The sequence below is a fragment of the Chrysochloris asiatica genome, unplaced genomic scaffold (genome assembly GCF_000296735.1).
Source record: "Chrysochloris asiatica unplaced genomic scaffold, ChrAsi1.0 scaffold00038, whole genome shotgun sequence".
Lineage (NCBI taxonomy): Eukaryota > Metazoa > Chordata > Mammalia > Afrosoricida > Chrysochloridae > Chrysochloris > Chrysochloris asiatica.
The window spans coordinates 13,787,006-13,797,126 of NW_006408556.1; the positions used below are offsets into that span (position 1 = coordinate 13,787,006).

The 10,121-nt window shown below is 36.2% G+C and overlaps 1 protein-coding gene across 2 annotated transcripts in view; it reads left to right on the forward strand.

Moving 5' to 3' along the window:
* UBR2 (ubiquitin protein ligase E3 component n-recognin 2) overlaps window positions 1-10,121 on the forward strand; it is a 138,740-nt gene that overhangs the window by 40,708 nt on the left and 87,911 nt on the right. For both annotated transcript variants that reach the window (XM_006860463.1, XM_006860464.1), the window contains exons 3-4: window positions 1,123-1,201; window positions 4,507-4,620. In XM_006860463.1, the coding sequence (XP_006860525.1) occupies window positions 1,123-1,201; window positions 4,507-4,620 (193 nt within the window). The remainder of the gene's footprint in view (window positions 1-1,122; window positions 1,202-4,506; window positions 4,621-10,121) is intronic.

The following is a 10,121-nucleotide window of genomic DNA, read 5'->3' on the forward strand; positions in this document are numbered from 1 at the left end:
GTAGCTTTTTTACTGAGTCTTTGGGGTTTTCTATATATAGGATCATATCGTCTGCAACTAGGGAGAGCTTTACCTCCACTTTGCCAATTTGGATGCCTTTAATTTCCCTATCTTGCCGTATAGCTCTTGCTAAGACCTCCTCCAAGGCTGTAAATCTTTACTGGAGCAGACTGTCTCATCGTTCTTCTGTGGAACCGCTGGTAGTTTCAAACTGCCGACCTGGAGGTTAGCAGCCCGATTCGTAACCACTACGCTACCAGAGTTGGGTAGTGCACAATATATGCTAAGTTGTTTTTTAGCCTATTTGATAAGCAGATGATTTATCTTTTGGTCTTGAGGTGCCATGGAAAATTACTGGAGTCCTGGTGTGGAACTATAGGATAAGCACTGGTCTGAAAGTTTGGTTTGAACCTCAAGGTCGGCTGTTCAAAATCACCTTGGAAACCGTATACAAGGTTGCTGTGAGTCGGAACTGACTTGGCAGCACTCAGTAACAACAAATGTGCCAAAGGGAGTGCTTTGGCTCTGTAGGATAAGCACTGGGCTTCTAACCACAAGGTTAGTGGCTCAAGTCCACCAGCTGCTCTGTGGGAGAAAGATGAGATTTTCTGCTCCCTTGAAGATTTACAAGCTCAGAAATCCTTTACAGGATAGCTAAGAGTTGGAATTGACTCAACAGCATATAACAACAGGTTGCTACTGAAAGCCAGAAAAAAGCAAAAGCTGTGCATCACCCCCCTTGTTTTTCTTTTGTGTTTTTTTTAATGACACAGTGTAATTAATCTTGATTCCAAAATTCAGTACAAAAGGAGGAGACATTATAAAGTCATTTTAAAATTACTTTAGAGAAAAGGATCCTAAATAAAACATTAGCTATCTGCATTGCGGTGCTGCAGGGTAATGTGTGCCGGACCATGAGGTCAGTTTGAACTGCAAGGTTGGCAGTTCTAACCCACCAGCTACTCCTCAGAAACCCTAAACAGGGTCACTATGAGTCTCTTATAACACTAAAAACTTCATTATTCTGGTTCTTCTAGGATGAGTTCCAGTGTGAATTTATTCTATTGTGAAATACACAGTTACTTTATGAGATTCTGATTTTTTTTTTCTTTAACTTTACAGAGACTGTGCAGTTGATCCAACTTGTGTTTTATGCATGGAGTGCTTTTTGGGAAGTGTCCACAGAGATCATCGATACAGGGTTAGTAATATGAAGACTGCAGTCATTCTCAGTACTGAATTGTATTTGGGATATCTTTTCTTCCTTTAAAAACCCAAAGATTTAACATATAAAAGGAGGAGCAGAGTTGTTTGAACAATGTATTATTAAATATCATTGTAAAAATATGATGGTGGTATAAGAAATGAATTATGAATTCAGTCTTGGGACACTTGTCTTCAAGAATGACAGTCAGGTATCAGCTTTTGTGCATTGGTTTTCAGCTAGTTTCTTTGTGTTTTGCTTTTTTGTTTTTTGTTTTTTGTTTTTTGTAATTGTTCGTGTATGAAAAGGGTTATTAAAAAGTAGAGGATAAAAGAAACAGTTGTGAGTATGACGTTTTAAAGGGAGAATGTGTAAGAAAAGGAATAAGCAAAAGTGCTATGATGATTATAAGAGAGTAAGTGAAAAATATTGCTATTAGGGTTCCAGTTCATACATGCACTGGTTTATTACAAACAAAACAGATTGAAACATGTCTTTGCAATCAGTAGATGACAAGTTCTCTCAGTAAGACACTTGGCTTAGTCTAATTAGGTTGCCTTAAAAAAGGGACACTTTTTGTGCAATGGAAAAAGATAATTTTGAGGGCCAGGATTGATCTCAAATTTTTAACAAAACTCAAGTGGATATATTTCCAAATCATTGAGACTTTACAGCAAATTTATGGAAAGGTGGCCCCACATAAAATAACAGTTTTTAGAGGATTAAGCATTTTAAGATTTCAAAGATGATCAAGATTATAAAAGAAGTCGTCTTGATAGATTTTCTCAAAGAACACAGGATAATCATGGGGGCTTCTTATAAAGAAGTTTTAAGAAATTAAAAATTGCATTGGTAAGCAAAAGAAACTTGTTTTATTTTAATAATTTCAAGGAATTATTTTCCATCTCTGTAGCAAAAGCTAGCCTATGAGAATTTCATTGGGAAACTGCCCCCTCAGACTTCCTTTTGTTCCCAAAACTTAAAAAACATTGGAAAGGAACACAGTTTGAGTCCCTTGAGGATGCCAACCAGCACTTCTGTTTTAATGTGATGTAAATCACAGACCACAGAATTCTTCAGGGAAGGATGAGAGAAATCTGTTTTCATAAGTGTATATACCTAGTCACGGAGTATATGTCAGGGAACAATAACTTTATATTTTGATACTTTTATTTAATAAAGGTTTCCATAATTTTGTAGCAGTACTTTTTGACTTACCCTCATACATTTAAAAAATGTTCTATTGGTCTTCTTTTAGAGAAGAGTTGTCATTTTTAAATAAGAACTAGGCATCTGGTACAGTATAGGAGAGGGTCCAACTCCAAAGCACAAGACTCACCTATTTCATTTTTCTTTCACTTCTGTAATGCATTGATGTATTTAAAAAACAAAGTAAATTTGCTTTTAAGTCAGGGATACAAATAAGGGCAGATTGCTCCTGAGTCTATCCTGGTTCCTGTACTGGAAACTGAAGACAAAGCCTTGAAGACTTAGAGGTTAGAGAACTGTTGTTTAATGGAACTTTTCACCCTCTTCTCAAATGAAAAGGTAGGAAAGGAATGGAACATTCTTGTTCTTAATGAACAAAAACTGCTGGATTCAGGACTTTTCCTCCTATTTGTTTTTATTTACTCTACTTGTATGTTAATAATAATGAACAAAATCAGCTACAAAATTAAGCTCCTTATATTCTTGTATGTTCTCTTTGCTCTCATAAATCAGTAAGAGAATTCCAGTTTCCTTTCATCTGCTCTATACTTGTGTTTGGTAACAGAAACAAGCGTATAAGATGGAGGGTAGCATTGTCATTTTCTATATGACTGCCCACATTTCTTAGTTATATTTTTGCAGCTCTTGGCAATAACTAGTATGTGGAAGTTACATTAATTATATTATGAAATGTAACATACAAATTCTTCCTTTGGAGAGAATTGGATAGGACTCATTCTAAAATTTGCTGCATCTAATAATCATTCTAAAGCTCTTCCTTACACTACTTTAAGAAAAGCAGAATCTCCAGCCTACCAATTATTAATTAATAAGTTCTATTTTGCTAGAGCAGGACTCCTGGTGTAGCACTGTAGGATCACCACTGGACTGTGAACCACAAGGTCAGCAGTTCAAACCCACCAGCTGCTCCTCAGAAACCCCTATACCAGATTGTTATGAGTTGGAACTGACTCAGCGACACTTAATAACATTTTACTAGATTCCTTGAATCCCTGCCATATCATAAGGAATTATGAGTAATTATTGAACCCCATGTGTTGTTGTATTTTTAACCAAGCAGTCCAGTTTTGTTTATTCCCTGAGCCTCAACTGCCTAACATTTCAAAGAGTGGCTATTTAGGAAATAGAAGTAAAGGAAACTATTTCTGTAGTCTTTGTTGGTCACTTTCTCTAAGAAATGGACAGGAGCTATAGGAATCTTTATGCCTGTGAATCTGTTTATACTGCACAGTAGCACCACAACTTTTTAGCATAGATACCAACCAACATACCAGTGTAGCCCAAAACCCAGTAGGAAAAGCCATCATGGTCCTTGTGATTTTCCTATTCAAAAAAATTGTCTTCATGGACATACCTCATTACAATAGTCATAGTTTACTAGACACTATAATGTAACAATTTTATTTTGAAATCACTTAGATCAGCACATAGGCTTTGTGTGTGTGTGTGTGTGTGTGTGTGTGTGTGTGTGAATTATGTGATCGTTTACACGGGAGAACATTAGCTTTACATTCATCCTATCATATATCATTTCATTGCCATGGTTACAATCCCCTCCATGCATCATCAACCAACCAAAGGGTATACCCTGAAAGCCTGCCCTCCAGTTGTCAGCACACAGCCCCTCTCCCTCTCTGGGTCTAGAGTTCCCAGCTGCTCCATCTCTCCACGTCATCGTGTCTGCCTCCAGCTCTGGCATCACTGTTTCTCTGGGTAGGGTCTCACACTCTTCTTCTCCCTTAATGGTCCCAGGGACCTCCGCTTCTAGACTGCAAAGTCAGTCACTCCCGTCCTTTTGCTACCCTTCTTTTGCTACAAAATGTCCACCTTTACATTTCCAACCTTCACAGTCAGTCCTGATAACAATTATTCACTATTGTAAGCGCATAGGCTTCTTAAAAATAAATTTTAAAATACTGAAATGTTGATATTTAATGTGGGTAAGTATTCCTCCAGAGAAATCAAACACTTAGGCAGTGATGTTTCCTAGCACTTGATATTTTTATTTATACTCTGATAGCCCTTAGTAACTACTTATTGACGACATACCTTATATACTTTTTTCCCTCAAGATGACGACATCAGGAGGTGGTGGTTTCTGTGACTGTGGTGATACTGAAGCTTGGAAAGAAGGTCCTTACTGTCAGAAACATGAACTTAACACATCTGAAACTGAGGAAGAAGAGGTAAAAATATTAAGTCCTAATTTATTACTGAAGCAATTCTTTTTTTGTTGTTGTTAATATGTGTAAACCAGTTAACTCAGTTGGTTTTTGTATATTTGTGTTGTGACTAAGGCTTTGTTGACCAGATAGATTTCTATGGTCAAACATAACAGCCAGTCCTAACTACCATATCCTAGTAAATCATTGCCATTGAATATATATATGATGGGGCCAAACATAGAGTACAAATTATACCTTCTGAATCTATAAAAATATGCTTTTTGTTTGTGGTGTTGATCCTGCATTGTTTCATTTTAAATTATATTTAAAATGATGTAGTGGACTCTCGTCTTTCTAAATAAATGCTTGAATCTCTTCTGCTATTTGTACCATGTTGATGTTTGGTGTAAGATTTTTATCTTAGATTTTATTTTTAAATGCTAGGGAAGTGGGTACCTTCAAAGTACTTTGCACTGTTAGTAGGCCTGCTGTTGATTTGGGGCAAGTGGATGTTAATAGTCCTTCCTGATGCATATACCTTACAGGTCTCAAATATTTTAATGGAATGACCATGACTCTGTGGCGTAGGACTGTCTTTTTAGACAGTGTTTCACAGAAACCTGAGGCTTTGTACAGTGTTCAAGAACTTGCTATAGGAAGATGCCAAGTGGTGAAGATGCTGGAACTTCTCTACTTCAATTGGACCGACTCCATTTTTATCTCTCAGATATTTAGTGGATTGGAGATCTGTTTGTAAAAAGGCAAACAAAAATAATAAAGGCACGTTTTTAAAAAAAAGTAATCTACTCTTAACAAAAAAATTAAGATTTCTCTTACCTTTTTATCCTTGTGTTTAAATAAACTTAGTTTTCTAAGAAAAAAAAATTGCATCTTCAGTCTTTTTGTTATCTTATGATTACTGGAGTGGTTCTGATTAATTTCCTGAAACTTATGAAGATGCCGACCAGATCACCTGCATGGCTGAAATCATATCTAAGAACTTGAGAGAACTAAAATTTCTAATCTCTTCTTTTTTTATTCCTGTTTGAAAGCTCAGTTTAAAAAAATATAAAGTGTTCAACGACTACTTAAAAATAGCATTCCTAGTCTCCACTCCTAAATTCATATATACATCTAGGTTTTCTACAATTTGTGTTTGAACTGAAAGAGACCTATATATTCTTGGCATGTAGTTTTTAAGCCTGTCATATAATTGCTTTTGTCAAACATAATTTGTTTGTTACACATTCAGCCTGCAATTTTAAGAAAAAGTGTAGAAAAGGCTTGATAGTGCGCTCTGTATGTAAAACAAACGTTGAGAGAGCTTCATGGATCTTCTCAACTCTCGACATCTGGAATTAGGACTGTTCTTCATTGAATAGGCCAGAAGTTATTTTAAGTTGTTAAGTCGAGTTGGTTCAGACTCATAGCGACCCTATACAAGGTTTCCAAGGAGCAGCTGATGGATTTGAACTACCAGCCTTGTGTTTAGCAGTTTAGTCTTATCCTACAGTGCCACACCAGGACATTCAAGATAATATTTTGTGTGATGTGAAATTAGTGTCTCCCACTGCTGTGAGAAGAGAAAATATCCAACCCAATTTGCAAGTGGCCTCTTGGACATGAGAAGTGAGTAAAGTATGTAGGTACCAAGGTACTTCTCCTACTTCAGAACCACCATTTACAATGTGATACTGGTGACCTTCATAAAGTTCCTAAGAAATTCTCGTAGTACTAAGAAATGTTATGTATTTCCCGGTAAATGAGTCTAATAATGATAACTTCCTTTTGTTGATGCTTCTGAGAAACACAGAGCCAAATGTTTGTCCAGTCTATACTAGTTATATGGACATTTATATGTTCTATATTATAAATAGATTTAATCTTGTCATCAGCTTAGTTATCTACTTTTATTTTATACATTTCTTATTTTAAGTATTATTTTATTACATTGGATTTATCTTTTAAGATACTGTAAATCCATTTTAGAATGAGATTTCATTAAATATTTAATTAAATAACAAATATTAGCTTAATAAACACTCCAATGAAGATTTTGATGATTTGAAATGTTCACCTATCAGTACTCACCCATCTCATTTGTATGTAGATCAGTGATTATTCAATAGCTAAACCTTACGCTAAATACTTGATTTATCTCATTCAGTTCTCAGAACAACCCTGTAAAACAGCTACTTTTTGTTGACTAATATTTTACAGATGCAGAAGGTTGGGTTTCAGAGAGATCTAGAAACTTGCCCAAAGCTTCCCACACAATAAGCCCTGGAGCTGGAATTTAAGCCTAAGTAGAAGAATAACAAAGTCTGGACTCCTGAAGTGGAACTCCTAATTGTATATCATGCTGGGTTTCAAAAGCATTTTTAGCCATGGAATTGGTTCTGTTTTTTTATTGTCAAACTTCTTACATAAAATAAAGCAGATAAAAGTAGTATTATTAATAGATTTGTTTTTGATAAGTTAAATAGTGTATTATTTACAGGTAGGAAATCAGTTTATAAGATGAGGTTGTTTTTAAGACTTTTCTTAGTTATCTGGGGCTACATTAATAAAATACCACTAAGTGAGTGACTTTAAGGAACAGACCGTTTCTCACAGTTTTGGAGTCTAGAAGTCTTTAAGTCCAGGGTCTCAAGCCATTGATTCACTAGGGGGACCTTTCAGACAGGAACGGTTCCATACCTCTCCAGGTTTCTAGTGGGTATCTACAATCCTTGTTATTCTTTTGCTTGTAGATCTTGGCAAGCCATCTTACCTTTGAATGTGACCCTAATACTCAGATGGAGTTAGGCTCAGAAGAACCCACCCGACACCAGTATGACTTCATTCCCTGATAAAATCTGCAAAGAAAATCCCTATTTACCCAAATTAAGGGCACATTAACTGGTACTGGAGGTTAGGACTGAAACACCTTTTGGGGGAACACATTTTAATCCACATTTGGCCTTTAGTTTATTTCTGTATTTTGTCTCAGTTGGGCACTAAGGAGAAAGTACTCATTCCTTGGTTTTCAGCAGTTAAAATCTTTAATAAATACTTACTTGTATTTTTAAGATGTAAACATTACAGAAGTATAACGCATATAAGATTGAAGTTGTCCTTAGCTCACATTGCCCTCTAAGATAACCACAGATGAACTCTGACTTCTTTCAAGCTTGAAAGTTGACTTACTAACAGTGGTTGCAGTCTCTAACATAAATATATTGATTTGTCACATCTGATTTATACTGTGACAACACGTAGAGCACAAATGCCTCAGTATTTCCTGGCATGTAATTTACTGTGGTGGAGTCCTAGTGTGGCGCTATAGTGCAAACACTGGACTGATAACTTCAAACCCACCAGCTGACCTTCAGAACCCCTATATAGGGTTGCTATGAGTCGAAACTGACTCGACGGCACTTTTCAGTAATATTAATTTATTATGGTACATATATGTATACTTGCACAGGACTGTCATCCCTTCCCTGCTGAAATAAATCTTAATCAGATACTCATTTTTTACAAACTTTAAGTAAACATACAAATATGCCAAGAGAAGCTACATTCCTAGGCTTACTCCAAAGTGACAAAATTACCATTTGGTGATTTCCAGTATATACTGTAACCCATTTTAGAATAAATACTTTTTTCTATTGCATTTTTAGTACATATTATTATGTGTATTTTTAACTGACCTGTACATCAAATAGGAAGCAGCTGTACCAGACCCTGGGATTTTGTAGAATAAAGTTTTTGGGTTTTCAAAACTTAGCTCATGTTTGTGCCTTAAGACCATTTGAATCTTATAAATTCTGTTTATTGCAATTCATCATTCTTAGAATGTTTTACATTATGGGATGTAATGGCAAGAAATGGAGTGACTATATATATGCATAAGACAATATAACTCAATAGAAAAACTTGAGAAAGCTGAGTTTTGGTTCTGCTCTCTATTCTGATGTAGTGTTTCTTCTTTATATAATGCCTAATCTTCTGTAAACGATCTAGAGGTACCAGTGGGGGAAAACTACCACAACAACTTGATATAAAGCGGCCCATGTAGGAAGTTGTTGTTAAGTGCTATATTGAGTTGGTTCCAACTTATAGAGAGTTGTATAGGACTTGTATAGAGTTTCTAAGTAGTGTTTGGTTGGGTTTGAACTTCTGACCTTGTGGTTAGTAATCCAGTGCTTATCTGGCATTGCCACCCCAGGATTCCCATATGAAAAGAGTCATAAATAAAGAACAAAGACTCCTGAAGGAGATAGGTCTGGGAGTTGGAGAAGTAAAAGATTTTTCTAGCTCTTACATTACCTTTTACCCATATGAGAAGAGTCCTAAGTAAGAGGTACTATAATAGCTTAAAGCATCTTTTACCTTCTCCAACCACCTCCTTTTAGGAATCTCTGTTCTTTTTCCTCCATTTAAAAATGTATTCCGTCTTATGTTTTTTTGCAGCGGTGAGCCAGGCTTATCTTTGGAGTATGTGTATAAAAATATTATTGTTGTAGATGTACATTTGCAAGTATTTGTAGATAACTTTCTGTGATGTTAATTTTCTTAGTTGAAATAAATGAATACAACCCTACTAAAACATTAAACTAAATAAAGGGTTAAGGTAAAAGATAGTATAGAACATTTTGCCTACCTTAACCTTAAGACACCATAATAAACATAGTGTAAAAAACTAGGGCTTTTTCAATTCTAGAAATGTAATGACTTCTTCACTGTTCATCTGATGTGAGATGGTCCCCTGTTAACATGCACATGCATCTCATCTGCTCAAAGAAAGTAGACAATTTTACAAGGTCCATGGGAAGTTTTATGACTTGGTTGAATTTTCACCTTCAGAACTCCCAAAATTAGGCTTTCCATTATACCTATAAAACTAAATACTGCTTGTCTGTTATTTGTTGTTGTTGTTGTTGTTAGGTGCCATTGAGTCAGTACGGACTCATGGCGACCTTACGCACAGCAGAACGAAACACTGCCCAGTCCTGGGCCAATCTCACTATTGTAGCCACGCTTGAGCCCATTGCTGCTCCCACTTTCCAATCCATCTTGCTGGGGGTCTTCCTCTTTTTCTCTGAACCTCCACCCTATCAAACATGATATCCTTCTCTAGCGACTGGACCCTGGAGAAGACAAAGTTTGGCAATCCTGGCCTCCAAGGAGCACTCTGGCTGCACTTCTTCCAACACAGATCTGGTGGTTCTTTTTGGCAATTCATGGTACTTTAAATATTCTCCTCCAGCACTATAACTCAAAAGCATCAATTCTTCTATGGTCTTCCTTATTCACTGTCCAGCTTTTGCATGCATGTGAGGTTATTGAAAATACCATGGCATGAGTCAGGCATACCCTTAGTCCTCAAGCTGACATCTTTGCTCTTCAACATTTTCAAAAGGTCTTACGCAGCAGATCTGCCTAATACGTCGTTTGATTTCTTGATTGCTGCTTCCATGAGTGTTGATAGTTGATCCAAGAAGAATGAAGTCCTTGACAACTTCAATCTTTTCTCC